This window comes from Diplotaxodon limnothrissa, linkage group LG11 (assembly GCF_057381915.1).
Source record: "Diplotaxodon limnothrissa isolate DT_005_m linkage group LG11, D_limnothrissa_male_GT1.1, whole genome shotgun sequence".
NCBI lineage: Eukaryota > Metazoa > Chordata > Actinopteri > Cichliformes > Cichlidae > Diplotaxodon > Diplotaxodon limnothrissa.
Genome location: NC_140606.1, coordinates 10,815,812 through 10,839,093, shown reverse-complemented (window position 1 = coordinate 10,839,093; position 23,282 = coordinate 10,815,812). Strand labels below are relative to the sequence as shown.

The following is a 23,282-nucleotide window of genomic DNA, read 5'->3' as shown; positions in this document are numbered from 1 at the left end:
CCCGTCACTTATACATTCAATAAATTCATTTATGTTGCTCCAAAGATATTTTTTCCCTGCTTTCTGCTCATGTTTCCTTTAAAACTACATCTAATTGTGCACAACTCTGCAAAATTAGATGTAGTTTTGTATGCTCTGCGTTGAGTACCAGTACTTGTATGTAAGTACAAATGTACTGTAAGGTACATTTGTACTTACAAAGTAAAATGCTAAAATATTGCTGTGAAACCCTTTTGTTTAAATTGTATGTGGTATTAAATTATACATCATCCCAGTGTAATTGTGAATAACTTGTTGAATATTTACATATGAACACAGTTTTGCAAACCACTGACAAAAAAGCATTCTCTCAGTATTTTGCGCTGTGATTTCTTTTTTTTTTTTTTGGTCATTTCAGGTCAAATTGATTCTGCACTGACACCATGTCAGATGACTTCAGCCAGTCCCTCACCCCGCCAGTTTCCCCATTTGCAGGAGACAGTCTATGTGACCTGGCTCCAGTTCGACCACCGTGTTTCTGCTGCTCTGATGTAAAAGATGATCCCGCTGGAGTACTTTCCACAGAGGGATACGTTGTTAGAGGCTCCTTGAAACGGTATAATTACCTTCTGCCAGCTGACTGTAATCGTACAAAATTGTCTGGCACTATTTTGTGCCTGAGAAATGCTGTCAGTAAGAACAGTCTTTTATAAAATCGGTCATTTTTCTGTGTAATTTATTCAGAGGTCAGTTTTTTTGTACTTATAACACCTCAAATGTAATTCCATTTACCTCCCCTGTGATGTTGTAGCTGCTAAAGTTCCACTAGGAGAAAAGCTTTAAAATCTCACTGCAGTCATTGCATCCACTCCAGGCTACTCTTGCGTCTTGACCCAGCCCCTGCAGAATATGAGACGGACACAGTGGACATCTTTGGCTTCTCCTGGGTGACAGAGACAGCACTGGTGGAATCTACAAAACTACTGTTTGGCCTCTTCAGGTAAGGCATGATGTAAAGCATACGTTATTTCAGTCTGCTTTAACTCTTTACCCTTTGAAAGCCTATTAGAATTAACCTAGGAGCTGTCTTCTGAACTGAGCGGTTGTTTGACGCCTCCTTATAGAAATGACTGGGTGTGTATTGAGAGTTAGTGAGGGTGGTCTTTGCCTATGCAGCTACCTTTGGAAAAACCCTGATACTATTCTAATCATTGTGAAAACCTTTACTGATATGTAATGAAGCAACAAAACATGTTGTTATGGGAAGTCATCAGATATCATCTTTATAAAGGAAAGAGTTAAAATCTGTTGTTTCTACCACTTAATTCTTTTCCACGGCAGCAAAAGTGTGGTCATGAAATCATTCTTTAAAATATTTCATATATATTCCTGATACATTATTGAAAAAGACATCCTTCATATCCATTTACAGGGTCTCTTCTGTTCTGTGTTATGTTTCAGACAACGGATTTACAAGTTGGAGACTTTAGTTAAGTCCAACTCAAATGACTTTGGTAAGTCTGTGTAATCATTAGTCCAACTAACAGTCTTTTAGTTTATTGTCAGTATTTTGTTCGCACAGTAAGCCACTGTTTGCTTACATAGGCATAGTTTGTGTATTAGTTGGATATACAGGTTGTTTATGTGCATTGCTTGTTTATATAATTAGCAGAAAAAAGATTTGAAACATTTTTATGCAGGTTCTGTCAACCCCTTTGGAACTTGGATCAGATTTTTAATCCTAGTTAAGGCATATTATGTGAGGACAGAAAATGGTCTGATCAGCTTATCAGCTTGTAGGAGAGTGATAAAAACTAGTTAAATCAAGTGAAATAAGTGTAGGAATTACCGAGGGCTTCAAATATGTTAACCCTCTCAGGCTCAAATTAAACTTTTTGTTGCTAATGCACAACCAAGTCCTGCAGTGGTACTTCTGAGTAAAAAAAACAACTCATAAAATATGTATGTGGGGTAATCAGGTTGTTAGTTTTTAACTGTTGCAAATCGGCAACGCCTGCCTTGAGAGGGTTAAAGAATGAAATGTCCAGAATAAATAAAAATAATTATTCTGCAAATTAAATCCCATAATTTCTAGAGAGTTGTTTTCTATATATATATTTTTATGAACAATTTGAATGTATTTGATATGTATATATGAGCTGTACAATAGTCATTTTCAGAGTGATCTGATCTCTGATACCGTAGACATATTATGAGTACTACCTACAGCACCCTTTTGATGTTTTAGGTCAAGCTGGAAATCTCCACTATAAAGCAGAAGAACTCTGGCAAGAATGTGTTACATTTCTTCAGTATGTCAAAGTCTTTCTACACAGGTAATTTTAACACATTTTCATGTCACACTGGAACTAATAAAAACATGTTAATATATTATGGTGTCATGGAGTTTTTGTTTATTTGAATGTTTGATTGGATACCCCTTTTGCATATGTTCAGATATCTCCAGCCTTCCAGGTCCCTGGATGCAGCTCAGTCACACCCTTACGAGGAGCTGGAGGCTCAGTTCCCCTCTGCTCTTTTGGAGGAACTTTTTGGGATCACTCTCCTCGTAGGACGACTCAAAGACCTGCCTGCTAATGTTCAAAGTGCCTTTACTATACAGAATCACGGAAAGGTACGGCCAAACGCTAGTTGGTTTGTTTAGATCTAACTTGAGTAGAGATTTAATGTAAGGCATTGATTACAAAGGTGTTAGGGAGCTTAAAAACCGAAGGAAAAAAACCCCAAAGACAGCATTTAAAACAGATGCAGACAATGTGGGGCTGGCATACCAGAGTACAAAGGCTATATATTATCAACTGAGCATTAGGTTTTATGACTACAGTTTTATCACCCAGCTGATTTTTCTTCTTTTCACATTGAAATGAGAAATCTGTGTTCCTTTTACAGATTTTACCTCCCTCCTGGCATTTGCTACACCTTCATCTAGACATCCATTGGTCAGTTTTGGAGATCCTTCACCTACTTGGTCACAAGATGCAGGGTTTGTGTTTGCAGCAGAATTCTCACCTAGGAAATAACTAAAGAGCTATTGAATTATGATGGAAACAGGCTCTTTGTAATTTTACTCATTCTGTCTTCAGGCCAGGTGGTGTACGCCCACAAGTTTGTGGACCTGACGGGAGAGAACCTGACTGATAGCAGCCTGTTTGACGAACACCTGTGCAGTCTGCTGTGTGACCTTACTGGACTGGCCATGGGCAAATACAGCAAGGTGGGTGGTTCATTTCATCTCACTAGATGCAGCAGTGGTATTTCAGAGTTATGTTTTTAAGCTGAAATTCTAAGTGTTTCTCATATAATTGCCACATTTTGTAGTTGGTTAGCAAAAACTGGATCGAAGCTGCACACAGAAGGCATCGCAATGTGCAACAAAAAACATTTTAGTGTAGAATAAAGCTTTAGTTGGCAACTCACTGTGTTTAATTGATCCTGTTTATTTGTAGGTGAGGCCTACAGAGGCGCTGAGCAGCCATCATTACCTTTGCACCTGCACCAAAGAGTTGTGGGTCCTGCTCATGTACCTTCTGGAACACAGGAATAAAGAGTTGCACACACAGGTAACACACATACACGCATGTTCTGTCACACAGTAAACTTTGATTCTGACAGTATTTAACTAATGTGTGCTCCCTTTAGTCTTTCTGGAGCTACATCAACTCGTTGCTGAGGCCTCTGGTTTTAGGAAAACCTGCTGCTGAGCAGTTCAGTGGCCTCCCCACACACTGTAAGGACCCTCTAGGATTCACATGGTGGCTGGTCACTCATTTATCAATGCTAGGCCAGTATAGTCGGAGCGGCATGATGGTCCAGAATGAGGTAAGAAACTAATAATTGCAATAATGATACCTAAAGATGTTCCAAATGAACAGAAAAGTGTTTCTATGTAAGATTTTTTCTGACATATAAAACTGCAATTTGTTTCATCTTAAACACTAAGATGAAGACTATTATGATGAATATAGAATACTGTGAGTTGTTGTTTTTAAGTGTCTCTCATTAATTTATCTTCATCTGCAGAAAAACCTGGGGGATAACTGGACCTTTGTGGATGAGTTGCTCAAATTAACTTGTAAGGTAAGCGCAGTTTCTAGTTGCGATATTCAGTTTTTGAACCCTTTAAAATCATAGTGTTTTTAAATGGTGTGTGTGTGTGTGTGTGTGTGTGTGTGTGTGTGTGTGTGTGTGTGTGTGTGTGTGTGTGTGTGTGTGTGTGTGTGTGTGTGTGTGTGTGTGTGTGTGTGTGATAACAGGGAGGTCTAGCAGAGGAGCAGTTCAGGATGCATGTCCACTCCTGCCTCAGTCTTTGTCTGATGTGGGAACCGAGCACCAGTGCTGTGTCCACCCTCTGGGATTACTACAGCAAGAATTTGGTAAAATAACATCTGTGGCTTATCATGAAGTGTATACATTTGATTTGCTGACCAATTTACTACAAGTAGCTTACTTTTGTGTCTAACCATCAATTTTTGAAATGTCTTATTTGTTGCTCCTTTATTCACACCATACTTCTAATTCTAAGCATGTCATGCTGCACCCTGGTTAACAAGGGCTCTACAGTTATATATTATGCTCTGTCACTCCTCTTCAGAGTGCCTCATTTACCGTGCCCTGGCTGGGGATTTCTGCCCTGGGCACTTTATGCAAGACACCTTTAGCTCTGTTGGAGCAGGCCCGGAGCTGCTGCTCCCTGCCTCCCCTTCGCTCTCCTGGATACACCCAGCTCTATCGCTCTGCCAACTCCTTCCACATCTTTCTTCGAGTGCTGGCCCTGTGCCTTGCACAGGATCGGGCTGGAGGAGTCCCACAGAGACAGATCAAAGGGAGGTAAGGATGGAGAGAAGGCTGAGAAGCTTTGTAGCTCTCGATCCTTCACATTTTCTTCCACCTTGAAAAGTAGGTTTGACAACCATAACACTATATACTCTATATTGTGGGGTTTTGATTTGGAGTCTTTCAGCAGTGATTACTAATCAGGGATAGGCTATATAGATTTCCCCTTCCCACTTGATCTTTAAATGTGTGATGTGTTTAAATGGTGTTTGGATTTGCCTATGTGTAAGCACTCGCTTGCATAAATACACACACAACATGTGTGTTTGCAAACTGTCATGCATTTGAGTCTTGTTTGTGTACGTGCCAGGTGTATCGCAGTCTCCCGGTGCGTCTTTGATATTTACTCAGGCCCACTGGTGGAGCAGGTGTCTCAGGAGTCAACCACCTGCTCTCCAGCAGAGGCCAGACCCAAGAAGCCTCCTACTGATGCACACACAAACACACAGGCTGTGCACCTGCTCCCTAGAGCAGTGACATGGTTTCAGTGTGTGAGGCCGTTGAAGAGAAGAATACAGTGCGTGTTTGAATAGGAAATAAAGAAAAAAAAATAGACAAAGGACAAGAAGCTGATGGATGCATCAGAACCATGTACTGGTCCATCCTATATCCCAGGCCGGCTGTGTGCCAGAGGGAGGCAGCCGTAGATAAATCCGCCTAATGACTTCCCTCTGTCTGGAATGTGCTCTGTAGCACTGCAGACATGGGGGCTAATTAGCTAACGAGCGTGGCGGTTAATTCGCCTTAACGAAGCTGTGTTGGTTTCCAACACGGAGAGAGGGGAGCTTGGGTGGTGGGGGAGCAGGGGGATGTGGGCGGTAGGCAGTCTGGCGACAGCCAGGCTGGGCTGGGACAGGTCCAGATCCCCACCCCCATCCCCTTCACCTCCCTCCATCTCCCTCCACTAAAACTATCACCACTACCTCCTCCTCCTAAGGAGGCGCGAGGCGTGCCGACTGTATCTCCACAACGCTTCGGCAGCGTTCCCACTCCTGGCTAGGCTCTGCGGGACACCCGTGACGACCACATTAATGGGATCGACTGCAAGCATGTTGCTCTCCAATGCTGGGAGTTAGGAGCATCTGCTTGCCTCCAGAAAAAAAAGCTGTCCAGAATAAACAAACAGAGAGACAGGTTGGGAGAACACAGAAAATCCCCTCTGCTATCTCCCAGTGTGCAGCTTATATCCCTGTTACATACTAGCCATTCATCTATTTAAATCTCCCTCCCTGCTCACTCTGACTGTATGCTTCACCACCTTTTCCTTTTATAGTTCTCTGTGGGTGTAACAAAGCTGGTTGTGGTGTTAACCTGGTCTTTCCCAGTTTCCGTCTCATTTTTCTCCACTCCTTTTATACCAGTCATACTTCTTACACTGAGTTTGTCTTGGGATGTGCGCTGTTTGTGTTTTGACCGAAACAGCAGCTCTACTCACCTGTGTGGGCTGCATCTGTATTTTAGGATGGGGAGGGCTAGGGGGCTCCAGCCTTCTGTGTTTTCCTGCCAGGCGAGCAAGCTCTGTGTGTGTGTGCGCATGTGTGTGTGGTTTTATTGATCTCTCTCTGTTGTTGCAGTAAATTGGTTTGGCTGTAGAGAGAGGGACTGAGCGCCTACTGCTGTGTGTCTGAGTGTCTCTGACATTTAACATGATCTTTAAAGGCATTTCTCCACAGTGCCCGCAGGATCTAACAGCGTGCTGGGTGGTTCTCTATTCTTACTTACTCTCTTGCTTTTTCCTTTCTCTCTCACCCACATAGGCTGGGGAGCCCAGCCTCTCCCCCTGGAGCTGAGAAGGTGATGGAGGCAGGTGGTGGGGTGCACTACAGGGGTGGAAAGTTCAGTTAGTCAGCGTTTAAAGTCAGGGTGTTTCAGAAGAATAAATCATTTCTAATGAATTGGATAGTGGAAGTAAAGAAAAAAGTGAAATAGGATAATAATCTAAAAATAAACAATGCAACCATTTGTTTCTTTGTCTTGTGTGACATGATGCTGTCCATCTCTTGTGGCATACCTGAAAACCTTTGTCCTTCCTCTTTCTTTCTTACTTTGGTCTCTGTGTGTCCAGGATTTACTCTAAGTTCTCCCCAAAGAAGATGCAGGAGCTGTCAGAAGCAGGTCTCATGAACTTTCTGCTGCTGTTTCTGGTAGTGGCCCGGCAGGCAGACCTGGAGGATGTGGCCAGCAGAGCTTGTGAGCTGCTTGGCTTTCTGCCCTCTAACTGTCCTCTTGGACACCGCACACTAATCTGGAGAGGGCATCTGTCAATGGTGTTGCTATTCCAGGTATATTTGTTTACCATAACATAAAAAAAGATTTTAATTAAAAATAACAAAACTGATGGACCATCGTATGTTTGCTCCAGGAGCGGGGTCTGGATGTTGGAGCTCAGGCTAGCCTGCTGACTTCCTCCTTTAACGAGACAGCCAAAGAGTTCTACAACAAAACCACAGAGGTCTCACGCAGGCTTGCCCTATGGGGGCCACTTGGGTCCTACCTGGAGGGTGTGGCCGAGGTGTTTGAGACCAGCACCACTCTCAGCCTATCAGAGGAAAAGCTACTCGGTGACGGGTTCAATTGGTTGCTGCCTGCCTGCCGCCAGTCCGAGCTGAATTCTACCCTGGGTTTTCTGCAGATCGTCCTTGCGCAGCTCAGGTGAGAGAGCAGGTGTAAATATTCACCAGCTCCCAGGTATCTCTTACTTCTCCTCAGTTTCCCTCATTCTTTCATCATTCACTGATAGCTACTCCCTCACAGATAGTAGACACATCCAGACAAATGTTTTCTGGCAAAGGCCAAGCTAAGCTTTTATTAAAATCTGATAAGGCTCTACGGAAGAAGAGAGTGATCTCTTCTGCTCTCCCCATCCCATCCCAGAGTCCACTCACTTCTCATACTGACAATAAGCGGATTGTGCTGTCAGCAGGAATGGGTGTCTGTAAAAAGCCTGTGTAGCACTGAGGCCCCAGTTAGTCTCAGGAGGACCAGTGGCTCCGGGTCACCCTAACCAGGTGCTGCAGTAGTAGCCCTGATTAGAATTACGGGCCCAGGGGACCCTCTTTGGACCCTCCTGTCTTTATGAGGACGGCAGCAGTGCTGTGGGTGTGTTGAGAGACAGTGGTCAGTAGGGCACCAGAATGAGTTCAGCTGTAGGACAGGGGTGTTCGTTACATGAACAACCCCAACTGAAGGTCAGAGAGCCACATCTGAAACGCACTCTGTTTATGGGAGGTAGAGATGGAACAGAGGCCACAGTGGACAGATATCAGACAGTGAGGAAAGACGTGTATATTTTACACGCTAATCTGGTGTTATTTAGAAGAGTCAGTTTGTTTGCAACCTATTATGTTTGTAATAGCTCTGAACAACAATTAAAGCGGCTTCTTATAATTGCATGGATGAATTAATTTTAAGTGTTTCATGCTCCTAAGTTACACCAGTATGCTGTGCAAAGGCATTAAAGTCTTTGACAACAACTATCATTTTATATTGGGAAAAAATGCCTATTTTGAATTTATGACCATGTGGCCATTATAAACTCAAAATTAACTTATCTTTGAGCTTTGTTGTGGCCTTCACCAGCTGCTAGGTGAAATGGTTTCTCTTTGGTTGCTTTACCTTTGTATGTGCTCCACTTAGTTGTTAGAGTTCTCAATTGGTAGCATCCAGACTATTTTATCAAAAAAGTTGTTGCTTGCAGCTCCTGGAAACCAGGCTAGTGAGGTTTGTTTTGAAAAAAATCCTACAGAGTTTTGGTGATGGTTTCCTGTGGCTCCATCACTAAAGGTGAAAACTAAGTGAACATTTATTAGCAAATGTATTCAGTGCACACAATGTGCTGTCCATTTTATGTCAAAGTAATGAGGTTTGATATGCAGCTTTGTTGAGTATATATCTGATTTTTCAATATACCCCTAGATATATATTGTTTCTGGAGTTTTGTAGCACTCAGTGTTACTACGTCTTTATGCTTACACTACTTTGAAAAGGTTAATAAATGATCTGAAACCTCAGAAAAAGGGCATTGTAAAATTAAGTGTTACCGAGCCCTCTTGCTGTTTCATGTAGGTGTATGATTGCTTTAATTCTCCAGTGTGCACTACCATCCTCTCAGCACACACAAACCTACACAACTGTCCACACCCCCAAAGTGAAACACTAACCGAGGTGTACTCGTTTCTTATTTCAGTGCCAGCCCCTTGTAACACAGTATCTCGTTAGCTTTGCTAATTCCCAGACTTCCCATCTCAGATCTTGGGGTTGAAGGGCACACATTTGCACATTAATGGCCAAGGAGTGAGAGGAGAAGAAGAGAACTCTCAGAGGCCCTCTGTGTTATGGCCTGGACCACCATGACCCATTTAACCAAATAAAAAAAAAAAATTAAAATACCGTGCTCTCTCTCTTTCCAATTCGTGCCGCCAAATTAAATATAATTCTTCGGCCTGGCAATTTTCGGTATCTCTTTGTGATTAATGCCTTTTCTGTGACACAATTAATGGGCAATTATGTAGCCTGGCAAATTTAGTGTGTGCATCATTATGTCTATTAAGAGCCATGTGGAATCTGCACACATTATGAGAATTATTCTGCCAATGGTTGAGGCGGCGTAGGGTCCGAACATTCACTCTTGATAGCCATCGTCATGGTGCTGAGGCAAGAAGCCAGTAACAGGCATAATTCCTCAATTTTATTTCTTCCCATGACCCTCCGTTGTAGGAGGATGGGGGTGACGCTGGTTGACGAGGTGAGCTGGCATTGGCACAGTCTGTTGGATCTGTTTTTGGCACAAACAATTAATCCCCATCTCCTTGGCTTGATAAAATACAAGCCTTCCTGTGAAGCTTTTTCCTTTGTGAGCATTAAGACCTTTTAGCGGGTTTTGATTCCCCCCCCCCCCAATAGTCAAGGACAACTACTGTCAAGTGTCTTCTTATAAAGGAAAAAAACACCTTTACATTAGATACAAATGTGAGGACAAAGTAAGGAAACAGGGGACGTGGAGTTAATTCCATGTATGCCCATGTGTGCGTCTGATGTGTTTGTCTGCCTGGCATTGTTAGGATGCTACTTTTTTTTTTTTTTAATGTCTTTACAGTGAAGGCAGCTGGGGGAAGGGTTACTTTGGTCCCTAGTGGTATGTAACGGTGTATGTATGTGTTTGTGTGTACATGTAAGAAGCCACAGTGAGGAGGATTAAGTGGGGTCTCTGACGATGTCTTGTACAATGAGGGTTGATGGGTGTGAAAGGCCTATTCCGCAGTAGTAACGAGGCTAATGAATTCAGACTCTAATCGATTGTCTCAGCTCTCTCTGGATTAGATGCAACCTTGCTGGAAGGGAAGGCACCATTGAGGTGTGTGTGAGTGTGTGCGTGTGTGTATGTAATATAGTAACAGAGTAGAGTGTGTGGTTAAGGATAGGATAGAAGGGGGCTGCTAGTTCCTCTATCTTTTGCTTCTTCCCCACCTCATCTTAGCCCCCGCTTCCCTACACCCTCATCCGGGTGAATGAGGGGGACAGAAGGATCATCTCCCGTCTAAATGAGATTACAGCTCCTTCAGCTGCTTATCTGGGCTAATGCCAGCCACTGTGGGGCTGCCGTAGCGGCTGGGGCCAGGGATGAGCCAGAAGAGCCAAAGTATAGTCTGTGTACAGGGGATCAGTATTAGGCTCCACTCTATGCCTATAATATCCTCCTCTCCTTCCTCACACCTACCTCCACCCCGCTTTGCTCCACACTGCAGCGCACCACTGCACCCAGTAATCCTCCAGGAGAGAAGAGAGGGAAAACATATGAAGGAGGAGTGAAAGAGAGGAACTGTGGAGCAAAAGGATTTGAGAAAGTAGGGAGGGGTTTGTACACAAGAGGGAGCACTGAGTTTGGATTTTGCATTGGATAGATTTGTTTATCTGTGTGTCTGTGTCCTTCCAGACGAGTCCATCAGCGCAGTGACCAGTCAGCTCCCACCCTGTCCTGGGTTCCTGCTACCGCCAGTGTGGTGAAAGAGCGCCACCTAGCGGTAGCAGCTGCTCTCTGGGCTCACTTCTTCCCCTTTCTGCACAGCCTACGTCTTTCTCAGACACCTCCAGCACAGCTTGCAGATGCAGCTGCAGGTCAGTAAGACCCAGTGGAAGGAAAGGTGGGAGAGCAAGATTTCTGGGCATCCTCATACAAAAGAAAACTGATGTAGCTATTTTAAATGAAAGAAATTTGAGGGGAAAATATGGCTTTACGAGTGAAAAGGTAGAACTGGAAAGGACACAAAATTCAAAGATCATAGTAAAGAGAAGACATTAATGACTTTGAGCGCTATACGTATCATCATCCAACTAACTGAGACAACACTGACCTATTTTCATTTTCCTCAGGTTTCACCCTGCTCGCCTTTGATCTACCCACTTCGGCACCCCAGGACCTTCAACCAAATTCAGTTCAGTCCATCATGCAATACTTTGGGTGGGATGACATGGTTCACCCACTCTTGGTAACTCGCTATCTTTCCCATCTGCTTCAAAACAGGTAAGCTTTGACCTTTGAATCCAATCCCACCCCCCAGTCTTCTCTGTCCCAAAACATTTTCATTTGACTCACCTGATGCTTTTACATCAGGTGAGTCCGATGAGAATGATGTTCTCCTCTTTTCCTGTTAGTTATCAAGCTTCATCATTGTGTGACGCACTTAAAAAAACTGTTTTCCATAACTTCTGCAGGTACATTACACCGTCTCTAATTAATAAATGAAGCACAGGGTGTCCTTGTATAGTGAAGATGGTTATTAATAAATAAAAATGCATTCATGCCTTTATACAGAAGGTAAAAGCTTCAAAATTACACTCAAGAGTAGAAGAATGATTATTATTTCAACCACAGACATCTTTTCAGACGGTGCCAAGTGATACTAAAGCTGCAGTAGGGGAAAAAAAAAATATCCAAGAGTTTTAAAAAAACCCTCCATCTGCAGCTCCAAGTCCCTCCCATCACATAAGCGCTGACATGTGCATGTGCTTCATATGCTTACAACACAAGCTGTTAGAGGCTCTAACAAGCTACATAAACATGAAATGGAATTGGCTGCAGCAATGAGCCTTTGGCTAAGGTTAACAGAGGGCTAAACCATTAGGAAGATTCAACATGGCCACTTGTGGCGTGCTTAATGGAAATTCTACCTGCACAGCCTGAAACCACTACAACAAAGACAGATTAGATATTACAGGAATGCGTCTAGCAAAGACAGAGATGCTGAAACACCAATCAGAATAGCCTGCTGTGGTTTGAAATTAGTTCCCTAGTTAAAATTGCAGACATCTGGAATATTATCTGGCCATCAGCTGCACATCCTTCTCCACCAGTCCAGCAAGATGGAGAAAGAAAACGAGCCATAAGCTAAAATAATATCCATGAACCAAAATGTTAATAGACCACAGCCTTACCTACTGAGCTGTCTGGGCACTGTTTATTAATGAAAGAGAGGCAGGAAGATTATTATGCAATAAGGAGGTGGTGTGTTTTGTATGGGCAACTGCCAGTACCTGACCCTTCAACTGCAAGATACCAAAGTGATCCTTTTTAGAAGTTTTTTTCTGACAAGCTTATCTTTCTTATTTTGTGCGGGTTGCTTTAAAGTGATTGCACAAGCTGCAAAGTAGAATTTGCTTCCATTGAATTAGGCTTTCCACCATTTGAAAAGATGTGCATTAGTTGGACAGTCAATAGAAACCGCCTCGCCCCCCACCCACCCTGCCCCACACATCTCCAAACAGACTTGTGATCAGGTTCTTGCTGTCTCTTCTCTTTCGCAGTGAGCTGGTGTCCTCTCTGAGTGGAGATCCTGGCGTTGCTGTGTCTGGTTCTGCACAAAGCCTGTCAGTGAGGGCCTGGGTCAGATGTGTTCTACAGCAGCACCTTCACAAGAACCCAGATGGCACTGACAGCAGAACAGGTAACAATACTCAACAGCAGTTTTCAACCTATTCTTTAAGTAAAAAAGGAAGTGTTTACATTAATGTGAACTTCGTTATCATTTGAATAACCAGTGTTTGTGTTTTTGCATTCGTCAGCCCGGGCTGTGGAACAACAGTTGTGTGAATTGACCCGGCTTGTGCTGAGGCTTCCCGAGGTGGAGAGGCTTCTGCAGAGAGCCAACCTTAATCCCACAGCAACCAGGCCAGAGCCGACTGCAGCCCTGGAGATGTTTGTCAAGGTAACATACGCACACAGGTGACAAACACACTGGGGAATAATTCTGTCTTTGTGTATTTTGAAATTTTACAGCAAGTTAGTTATGAGAGAACTCAGGTCGGCTTTGTGTCCAAGTAAAATTAAAAATCGTCTGTGAACCTTCATCAGCGTGTGTTTCTATGTGTTTCACATGGTGTTAGGCTGTAGGCAGTGTGTACAGTGGACTGAAGGTTTTGTCTGAGCGTTCAGCCATGGTGACCACAGCCCTAGACTACATTGGTGACATCCTGAAGCACATTAAACCGTCTCTCGTCAGCAAGAACCAAGAGGGAATACAGCTAGCATACTGGGCTGTTGGTAGGTGCAAAGTTTATCAATTTCACAGAATATACTGTGTATAAAGTCCACGACTGGGCAAGAAATTATTGGAATTGCGTATGAGAGTACAACACTCTTTTCTCTGTGACCAGGCTGCATTGTGAAGCACTGGAGCCCCCTGCTGGCCACATCAAAAGCACAACAGCTGTTGTTCCGCATTGTGGATGGGCTGCTGCTTCCCCACAACCTCACACAGCAAGACAAAGCTCTCAGAGACAGTCTGCCTTTGTATATACAGGTAGGGACAAATGTATAATATAGACACACATTGTCCAAACACACAGCCGTTACATTAAAGAAAGAAACCTGGCTATTTTGATAAAGACCCTTCCATTTATCGTCTTCCAGGGTCTGTCTGTGGCCTCTAGTGTGTCTCAGTCCCAGGGGGCTTACCTGAAGCAGCAACTACGTTCTGTAACTCGCAGATATTTGGACCATTTCCTTCCTGCCTCGCCTTCTGTGGGCATTATTGCCAACCACCCGGTGCTTCTAGGTGCCTGCGAGGCCAACCCAACCAGCCGTGGAGCTGCCCTGAGGAGACTCATCCTAGAGGTTCTTTGGTAGGTCTGCAGAACCATGAAAAGAATTTGCCTGATCCAGCATTGACCTGAATTTCATGTTCACTTAATTTCTGAATGTGATTCCTGTTTAATCAAAAACTCTCTCAGCAATGACTGAAAACTCCAAACGCCCCAAAGGCTGTCTTACCTTTATTATCAAGGACTCATGTACATCATTTCCTTCTTTCACCATGTGTCTACATAAACAGCCACTTAAAGTTACTAGAAACACCTCTGCTTGTGTTTGCAGTGAGAACTTCCTGCAGTTCAAAGGTCACGCCCCCCCTCCTCGTCTGGCATCCGTCCTGATGTTCCTGTTGGAGCTTCTGAGACGAAATGGTGACTCAGACCCCTCCCTACTCACCGTGCCCCTCCCCTCTCTGCTGCGCTGCATTATGCTGGTCAACGAGCCACAGGGTAAGATTGACAATCTGAATCTTAAATAGTTTTACAAGCCAAGTTTTAATATAGCAGTGCTCCACTACCTCACTGTTTCTCTGTCTGCAGCTTAAGTATAAAACTATATAATCATGAGATCTAACAATCCAGAAGTTGGTATAAAAAGAGAGCGTCTGGCTTTCCATATGATCACAGTTCACTGAGTACAAGCAATGTAATGATGGTCCAGAGCAGAGGAATATGGACAGTGCGACATTAGTGGCATAAACGAATAAAGTTGTAATCCAGCAGCTGTTCCCCGTGTGAGAAAGTGCCAAATTCTACTCAGAAACTCTTGTTATGTAGATTAGGAGTTGTTGTAATGACTTGCAGTACTCAGATCTTCTGTTAACTCTACATTTTACTGCAGTTTTGATTGATTGAAGTAGAAGTTAAAGTCATTTTTTATATAACAGTGTCATTTAAGTGGATTCACTTCATTTCAGACTGATGCATTATATAATCAACACTTTCCAGCCCGTCTCTATTGATGTGATTGTGAAGTGATTTTTATTTTTTTATTTTGGATGTGCAGTAAGGAAGACGAGCACAGATGCCTTACAGCTTGTAGTTGAGCGGTGTGGTGCCGCATCTACAGAGAGACCATGCGACCAGATGATCACAGTCTTACGGTAACTGAATGTTTGTAGCATTAAATACTGTATGCATCGACAAACTTTGCAATATTCGACTGTGTAAGATCATTTGAAGTGTACACATTATTCATAGACAGTAATTATAGATCATCATCAAATTACAGCCTCTTTTATCCATCATTTTTATTCATTTATTTATTTATTATGCCTACCATCTCGATGCTCTTAGGTCGTTTGTGGAGGAGAACGAGGGAGTCTACGACAGGCAGATATACGGCATCTTGGAGACTGTGGCTGTTTTAGATCCCACTGTGGTTCAAGCTCTTATCCCCAACCTGTCTCTCAGTCTGAGAAACACTGAGCACAAAAGAGGACTGGGCAAGAACATCGCCTTGAGGTGAGCAAGCACATGAATCACACCCTGGAAGCCATGTAGACGGCATTCATCACTTTAAACTATTTTTAAGTTGTCTAGACAATAAGCGCTGCAGTTGCATACAGAACAAGAAATATTCAGCAGCTCTGTGACTTACAGAATGTGCCACATTTGTTTGTGTAACAGGAGTGCATATGTGAAGTTGCTGGGTCTCCTTGGGGAAAGTGGGCAAGCTGAAATAACCAGTCTGGAAAGCGAGTGACAAAAAAAATCCAGTAAAGAGAGACCTCTTCCAGACCCCTCCAAGAATCTCTTCTTATCATGTTGTATTTTCATTTTTGTCAATTTCCCTTAAAAAAATGAGGATACCTTAGAAATTCTGTTTAATTTATGTTTAGCATAATCTGTAATATTCTTAAAACCTCAAATGCAGTTGTAAAAAAGCACAGAAAAGATTTGTAGAAGGGAAAAAATATACAAATGGGCATGTTCCTATCATGGATTAAAAGCTTAATATTACCTGCCTGTAGATATGTACATATTGTCCAAAAAAGAAAAAAGTGCAGCTTTGCATCTCAAGAGATTCACTGTTACTGAATGAAAAATGTGACAATAAATGTGAATGTGGCCACACGCCAGCATCCCCACCTTTTCGTTTCTGTTCGATACTAAGAGAAGGGAAGAATGTGAAGTGTGCACACATTATTTGTGATTGTGGTATGAGGTGCTGCATCTATATATCCAGCAGTCTGAATTACAGATTTGATCAGGGCCCAATGACTTCACCACCACACCTTAAAAAAAAAAGTTGAGCAGAGGGAAGAAGTAGTACTGTTTGTTCCCACTCTCCCGTTCTTTCTCCCCGTTCCAAGTTCAGCAATCTCTTCCAATCCCGTTCTAGTTTGCACCTAATCACATGAAGTCTCACTCCTGTCTCCCACAATCACCAAGTCTCATTTTCTGTCATTGCTAGTCATTTTCCAGCCTCATCAAACTGCAATGCATCTCCTTCATCCGAGGAGCTTTCTGCTGCATCACATTCCTTTTTCCTCCAGCAGCATCAGAGCTGGTTGGAGAATCCATGCATAAAGAAAGAAACTGAGGTGGTTCTTTAAATTAGTGTGCAATTATCTATTGCTGCTAAATAATTCCCACTGAAGAGCAGTCATCCTCACCCCCCGAACTCTTAGAACTACTACTGCTCTTGACAGAACACACTCCTGCGCCTTTTTTCAATTCTCTGTTTGCATCTTTATTCTGCAAATTTTCCAGGTTTTCAACACCTTTCTTTTCGACAGACAAACGGGGGTTTGTTTTGGTCAGAAGTATGTTTTGGACAATCAGCATTATTCAGTATATGGTACGTATGCACGCAGATGGGACTAGACATTCATTAGACCACAGTTTTAGGTCCTGAGTGTATTAACAGTCGGACTCACACAGGTCGGTTTTTTTTTGTTATCTTATTTGAACTGAAAAAGATGGCATGGTTATTTACCTACGAACCCAAGTACCAGCACAGGCGATTAGAAAGCAGGCTGTTCTTCAGGCCACCGAAGTGATTATAGGGATCACGTGGAAGTGTTATACAGCAGTTCTAGCTAGAAATGCTCCTACAGTACTTTAATGGGTTACAGAAACTGCAGTTTCATTATTATCTTGAGGACAGTTGAGCAGGTCAGCAATATCTTCTTTCCACGTCTTTATTAACAGTTAGGATGACTGTCTTTTTCTTTTTCTCCTGTCCCTTTCCTGCAAGATTTATGTTCCCACTTGCTCCTTATGTCTTCAGTGGTCATGATGTTTCAGTCTTTGGAAACATACAACCAAAAAATGCTTTATTGTTGTGAACGCAGATTGTTCCTAGAAGTTTAAATAGCTTAAATAGCATGGCTCTTGTCAGGAAAATATTATTATTACATTTTGGTGTCAGAGATGGCGTGTTTCAGATTGAGTCCAATAATCGAGCACTTTAAAAAAAAAAATTAAATAAAAAAGAGAGTTTATCTGAAAGTGCTCCATCCTCTGGTCACATGTTCTGGTTTCCTCACGTTTTGTAAAGGAGTGGTTTAAACAGCACCTATCCTGTGATGGGGTACTTGTAGAGTTTGTAGGTTTGGGCAGGTGAAGTAAGGAGCAGGAAGGAAACAGGCCGCTATCCCATTGGAGGCAAACGGCAACGTTGGCCCGTAGAAAACCTCCTCCTTTCCCTCCGTGCTAAGATCCAGCACCTGGAAAGAGAAAACTCATGCAATATATGGCACAGCTGTAGTAATGGCACTGGGCCAGTACATAGTAATAACAATGTCTTTTCCTTTGGCACCACCACAAGGCATGAAATTTGATACAAACATACATATCAGCCTCAGGAAAGGTAAGAGATATTGTCCTATTTCAGTCTTTAAAAACTGCTATAGATGACCCTATGCCCATTAATAAATCCCAATTAAGCCTGTTTTCAGTCTTTATATTAATACCAGAGAAAGATTGTTTAATGAAAGTCATTTGCTCCTTACTAGATTCCAGCTAGAATGGTCTTCATCTTTAGATTGACGAGCCATGAAAAGTTGGGAAGGTTCTTGCTGTTAACTAGGGGATAGTGGGTTAGATTTGAATTAATCGCCTACATTAGAGCACTTGTTCCCTACAATACTAGTGAAACTGCTTGAACAACCTACTAAAGCATGTACTAACTTAATCAATCATCAAGTCAGTTCAACTTGTGGAATACTAATCCCCTCAGCAGGGCTAGTATGTGCCCCTTTGTGCAAGGAGGAACTGGACGACATCCAGGAGGCCGCTGGTGTGAATGTCTCCGACCAAACAATCAGAAACAGACTTCATGAGAATGACCCAACGTCCTCCGTAGGAAGTAGTAGGCCCTGTGCTCACTGCCCTGCACTGTGGAGCGTCACTGGCATTTTGCCATCAAATATGAGAATCAGCAGACCCACCACTTTACTCTGAAGACTCACCTGAATGCATGCCAGAGGCTCGTTGGTCCAAATAGAGTATCCTCCAACTACATAGATCCTGTCATCGTGGACCGCTACTCCAGACTCGTTCTGACCTGAAGAGGACAGAGACGGCACAATGCTTCACTGTGCCAATCAGAGGGCATCCTGACAATATGACTTCCACGTCCCCCAGGAGGCAGAGGGGAAGATAAATGGAGAAAGATGGGGCAAGGGTGGGAGTGTACGCAGAGCTATGGCGTGTTCTTTCTGTGACTTTGTCTTTAAACTTTTGCAGATATAATGGGAGGAAAAGATCCGAGAACAATTGTGTAAAGTCAAACAGGAGTACAGGAGGAGGAGGAAATAACAATAAAGTCATCCAGAATTTAAAGCCTGTAATGGAAAATGAGAAAACATGACCACATCCTACAGTATATGCATGTGAGATTGTCTTGGCAGTGCTTGTGTTCCATCCCACCGCTATCCTGTAGGCTAAAAGGTGCAACATACCCTCAGGTCCAAAGTAGACATATACTCTCTATATGTTTTAATTTAATCATCCTACCACCTACTTGCAGCCAACAGGGAGGCATTATGTGTTGTGTTTCTAATCTAATGAGAGGAGGGCAAAGCCGAGAGTTATACTCAGCCTACGTTTCCAAGCACCACATATGTACAGTGCATAATTGTATTAAAAATATATGGTGTTCTAAATAGATTAGCATTAAAGCTGCTGAAAGCTTGTTTTCAGAAGTGTTTTTCATTAAAGATTTACAACTACATAAAGAGCAATTAAAAGATCAGCTTGGAAAAAAGTTTGATCGACAGTGGCCTTGAGTATCAGCCTGCTGTTAGTCATCACACTGGTATTCAAATGTCACTAAATCCTCTGTGCATTTGGAAATACGTCCTTTTAATTTGCTCGATTTGACAAAAAACTATTAAGGTTTGCGTGAAAGTGTAATCTATGATACGGTGCAAAAGTCTTGAGCCACCCCTCTTAGCTTTATATTTTGCAATAAAAATGGCAAATAGGTGCAGCGCTTAATTGAAATGTGCAAACACACATGGAAATGCAGTCACCCTTCCACTGGGACCATTTCTGATGAGGCTTCAGTGAACAGTACATGGATCAACTAAAGGCCCTGATGAATGTCTCGGGTCTTGTGTCAGGTCTTTGCTGGATTTTTCTCCTGTTTCTTAAGGACATGACTTTCACAAATTGTTCATCTGCTGTAGATACTTGTACAACATGCCAAGATGTGCAAGGTTTTCTGCTAACAGCATTCCTTGTTGGTGCAAAAAATATTATTTTATGTCTGTCAAACTGACCTTTGGCATTTTTCATAGATTCAACTAAAGAAATGGGAAAAAAATATTTTTTGTAACAGGCTGCTTGTGGCAAAGTGCCTACAAATAGCAAAGAACCAGTTTAAATTCTAAGATTAGACGTTTTTAGACTAACTAAAAACGTCTGAAAACGGCCAGCTTCAAGTACTGGACAATGTATGAAAAACCAATCATTGTCTGAAGATCAACTTTGAAAGACCTTCAGAAAGCCTGGAGAACTGTGGCCCAAAACAACATTTTTTAAAGGTCTCCAAAATATAAAGGAATGGGTGCTGTCTCTTGATGCTGTATGTCTTAAGTTAGCTCTCTTTTATGGCTCCACAGCTCCTGACAGAGCGGGTTCAAGCTGCTAAACACAACAGAAATTTCAATATGTTGCTATGATAGATGAGTTAGTTAACTCAGACTTTATGTGTATGTATAATGTAGGGCATATCTAACACTTTCAATTTAACATCTTCTCAAAAATAGAATATTAGAGTTGTTGGTCAAAAAAACTACAAACTGATTTATGCTAGGAAGATGGGAGAAGCAAAATGCGTTAACATTTCCCACCCAGTTTGTCACTAGTAAAGTCACTCGCAGTGGGCAGTGCGTCTTTTGGTCTATTAATATAAAAATTGCTAGTCTGGCTCAAATCAAAGGTATCGTGATCGAGCACCAGCATAAAAGCATTTTGTTCACACCCTATGTGTTTTTTTTATCCTTACCAAAACACCAGCATTAAATAAACAAGTTCTAGTTTAAGATGGATTGTAGTGGTGAATTTCATGATCCTGTCAGGTGAATAGCAGAAGCAAATATTGTTTCTCGATAGAGTCAGTTAACTGCCCCAGTTCTAGTCTTTATCTAAGTTAATCTAACCACCTCCTGACAGTAGCTTTATGTTAGCGCAGACATGACATCACCTATCTCCTCTAACTCTCAGCAAGAAAGCTGCAATTTCTCTGTCACAGCCAAAGCTTCTTCTGCTTCTATCTAATGGATCATTTCAGAAAAAGTTGTGCAGGTCACACAGTTATTTCTGAGCATGTATGCATGTTTCCACAGTGGCTTCATCGCTTTGCCCACCTGTGAGGAGGCTGAATGAGCACCGCGTCCACTGGTCCAGGTCCATATTATAGGAGTCGATGTGGCGGACCAAGATGCGATCGTTGTTGTAATCCAGGTCGTTCCCACCTAACACGTACAGTTCCCTCCTCACCGCCGCCATGACGTGGTATACTCGCCTCTGCAACATGGGACTGCGGGCCAACCACTGGTCCTGAGGTGGAGGCGAAGGTGGTGGGGAGTAGATATGGGGAGGGAACGGCAGATGAATTTGAAGGGGGTGAAAAAGGGAGAAAATAAGAGATGCAGTACAAAGAGGGAGGCAGAGAGAAACAGCGAGGGTGGAAAGGGAAGGAGGATGAATACGAAGATTAATATTTAAGCATATCCATGCATGGGTAATTGATGTATGCTCAGCATTAGATAAATAACGTGACACTGGAGCTCAGGTTTGTACTAATGACTTCCCTCCCTATTTCTAATCATATGTTTCAGCCACTCCATTTTACACCGAGGATCCCTGCTCATTTCACTAAGTGTGTCGAAGTGTATTTTCTGTGTGTGTGTGTGTGTGTGTGTGTGTGTGTGAGTGCTTGATTGAGGCAGAGAATGAGAGAGAGAAAGTGTGTGTGTGCGTGTGTGTCTGCTGGGAGCTGACGGGTGGCCATCTGTTGAGGGTAGAGTGGGTGGGGGGTTGCTGTTGCTCTGGCAGGTGAATGTAGATTCATGGTGAATACAAATGAGACTCTCTTCCTCTCTCTTTCGTTTCTTCATTCCCTCGCTTCCACGCAGACATGTACAAACACAGACCCATATGGATATGCGCATTACACACATACACACCGCGTACTATATACAGGCTTTAGCAGCTGCCTATAAACACAACCGATTGATGTTTAGCCCTCTACATTCCAGTGCAGAAAGGTGTGTTTGACTATTGCACACAGAATCAAAATCATTTAAAGCTCATATTTAATTTCAAAAATATAACCGAAAAAACACGACAAAAGTTGGAACTAAATTTTACTGTTTGCAACATTTTGTCTTGCTGAAATAAGCAAAGGGGTTGTTTTACCTTTACATACCTTTACAGCTTTGTGTGAAGGAAAGTTTTCGCAGGCCTCTACATTGAAAAACTAAGGAAGACCAGAGCAAGTATGACCACCTCTATAAAGGTTTTGCAGTTTGCTAGTTGGGGTAAATTCACCCCATTTGAGTGCTCAGAGAAAATGCAAAAAAAATCCAAGAGCTACATGTCAAACTCTAAAGTTTTCAGTTAGCATGTTAAATGTTAAAATTCATGACAGTGCAATTAGAAAAGGACTGAACAAGTGCAGCTTTTTCAGTTTAAAATGTTTTTCAGAGCACTGTAGAGTCCTGGAAGTGTCGTTTCGCATTAAGCGCACCTTTGCAGATGCACAAATTAATCATACCATGTATACAAATGCAATTCCCATCCCAAATCTAGTTTTACTATTTATCAGAGTGGCTGGGATGTTTTTAATTGATTCCATACAGTGTGAAAATCAATTAGCAGACACTTGACACCTGCCTGTTGTGCTATCCGTCATTGAGAACGTAAGGTGTGCTTTTATTTCTGGGAGAGAGAAAAAAATACTCCATTATTATTACACCGATGATGTTTAGGTGTGTACTTTTCCAAAAGTCTCATCATCAGTCAACAACAATTCAAACAGAGTAAACTGTATTATAAGCTAACCTCAGTACAAACTTTCACAGAGAAAAATCTCAGGATGAGTCTCATAATAAGTGGCTCTGAATAAGGATTCCAAGGACACAACAAGCTCTCAGCACTGACATAATAGCAACCAAAACGCTTTACCGAGCAGTTCACATCCACCACAGACCATCAATTTAGAGTTCTGTTTCTGAACACCTGAAAAATGTAACTCAAATAATCTCATCTACCTCACATTTGGTCTCCAAAAGCTCCTGAGAAAAAAAATATGAAGCTTGAGGGAAATTTTGTGTGTCAGCTGTTTGGACCTGGGCGTGTAAAAGGGTATTTTTTTTGTTTGTTTTTTGTACTGATCACTGCTGTTTGCTGTTGATGAGAGTCAGGAGATGAATGCAAACAGTAAGGTTACTGTCAGTAAAACAAAATCACTGTTCAAAAAAAGAAAACCCCACTGAAAGTACAATGAACTGTAGCGTATAATCATACTTCTTTGTGATTTTGTCTCTATCAGCAGCCTCGTTCACAGTAAATTCATTCTTAGCTTATATGTAAATACTGGCTCGAGTTGGCTTTAGTATGTTTTGGGAATATGGTGATAAAGTGTGCCGTAGTATCGAGTATACAGCTGTAATCAGGGAAAATGAACATGCATTTCCTCGACACACAGAAACAAATCCAATCAGTCCACAGCTACCTGTTCTGGGTCGTAAACCATCAGCCGGTTTTGGTACTGAGCCGTGTTTGTCACCCCACCTGGAACACAAACAAACATCTCAGGATTCTGGCAGTGACACGTTCTCCTGCAAATGTGTGTGAAAGTGTGAACTTAGTAGCAGAAGTGAGATAAAAGTAACATCTATGGGACC

The 23,282-nt window shown here is 42.4% G+C and overlaps 2 protein-coding genes across 4 annotated transcripts in view; one reads left to right on the top strand and one right to left on the bottom strand.

Moving 5' to 3' along the window:
- The first annotated feature begins 387 nt into the window (after window positions 1-387).
- On the top strand, window positions 388-15,622 carry mms22l (MMS22-like, DNA repair protein). Of its 2 annotated transcripts, none has more exons than XM_085365085.1 (25): window positions 388-595; window positions 854-979; window positions 1,441-1,493; window positions 2,228-2,315; window positions 2,437-2,614; window positions 2,890-2,983; window positions 3,084-3,214; window positions 3,447-3,560; window positions 3,640-3,819; window positions 4,021-4,083; window positions 4,254-4,373; window positions 4,592-4,827; window positions 6,899-7,115; window positions 7,196-7,485; window positions 10,766-10,947; window positions 11,203-11,353; window positions 12,634-12,773; window positions 12,892-13,034; window positions 13,213-13,369; window positions 13,483-13,628; window positions 13,739-13,950; window positions 14,201-14,367; window positions 14,924-15,020; window positions 15,214-15,381; window positions 15,547-15,622. In XM_085365085.1, the coding sequence occupies exons 1-25, from the start codon at window positions 423-425 to the stop codon at window positions 15,620-15,622; spliced, it is 3,702 nt and encodes a 1,233-aa protein (XP_085221211.1). In that variant the 5' UTR covers window positions 388-422. The 2 variants fall into 2 exon arrangements, with proteins under 2 accessions (XP_085221211.1, XP_085221210.1); XM_085365084.1 differs by having other exon boundaries at window positions 423-595; window positions 4,021-4,077.
- A 1,807-nt stretch (window positions 15,623-17,429) lies between these two features.
- The window catches only part of klhl32 (kelch-like family member 32), a 37,073-nt gene continuing 31,220 nt past the window's right edge, over window positions 17,430-23,282 (bottom strand). For both annotated transcript variants that reach the window (XM_085365081.1, XM_085365082.1), the window contains exons 7-10: window positions 23,111-23,169; window positions 20,739-20,931; window positions 18,336-18,430; window positions 17,430-17,591 (exon numbers count right to left, since the gene is read on the bottom strand). In XM_085365081.1, the coding sequence (XP_085221207.1) occupies window positions 17,430-17,591; window positions 18,336-18,430; window positions 20,739-20,931; window positions 23,111-23,169 (509 nt within the window). The remainder of the gene's footprint in view (window positions 17,592-18,335; window positions 18,431-20,738; window positions 20,932-23,110; window positions 23,170-23,282) is intronic.

Excerpts from the sequence above, each read along its gene's own strand:
- mms22l (XM_085365085.1), top strand. The coding sequence starts at position 423 with ATGTCAGATGACTTCAGCCAGTCCCTCACCCCGCCAGTTTCCCCATTT. Across the intron at positions 4,828-6,898 it reads CAGAGACAGATCAAAGGGAG|GATTTACTCTAAGTTCTCCC; the intron begins GTAAGGATGGAG and ends CTGTGTGTCCAG. Across the intron at positions 15,382-15,546 it reads GGCAAGAACATCGCCTTGAG|GAGTGCATATGTGAAGTTGC; the intron begins GTGAGCAAGCAC and ends TTTGTGTAACAG.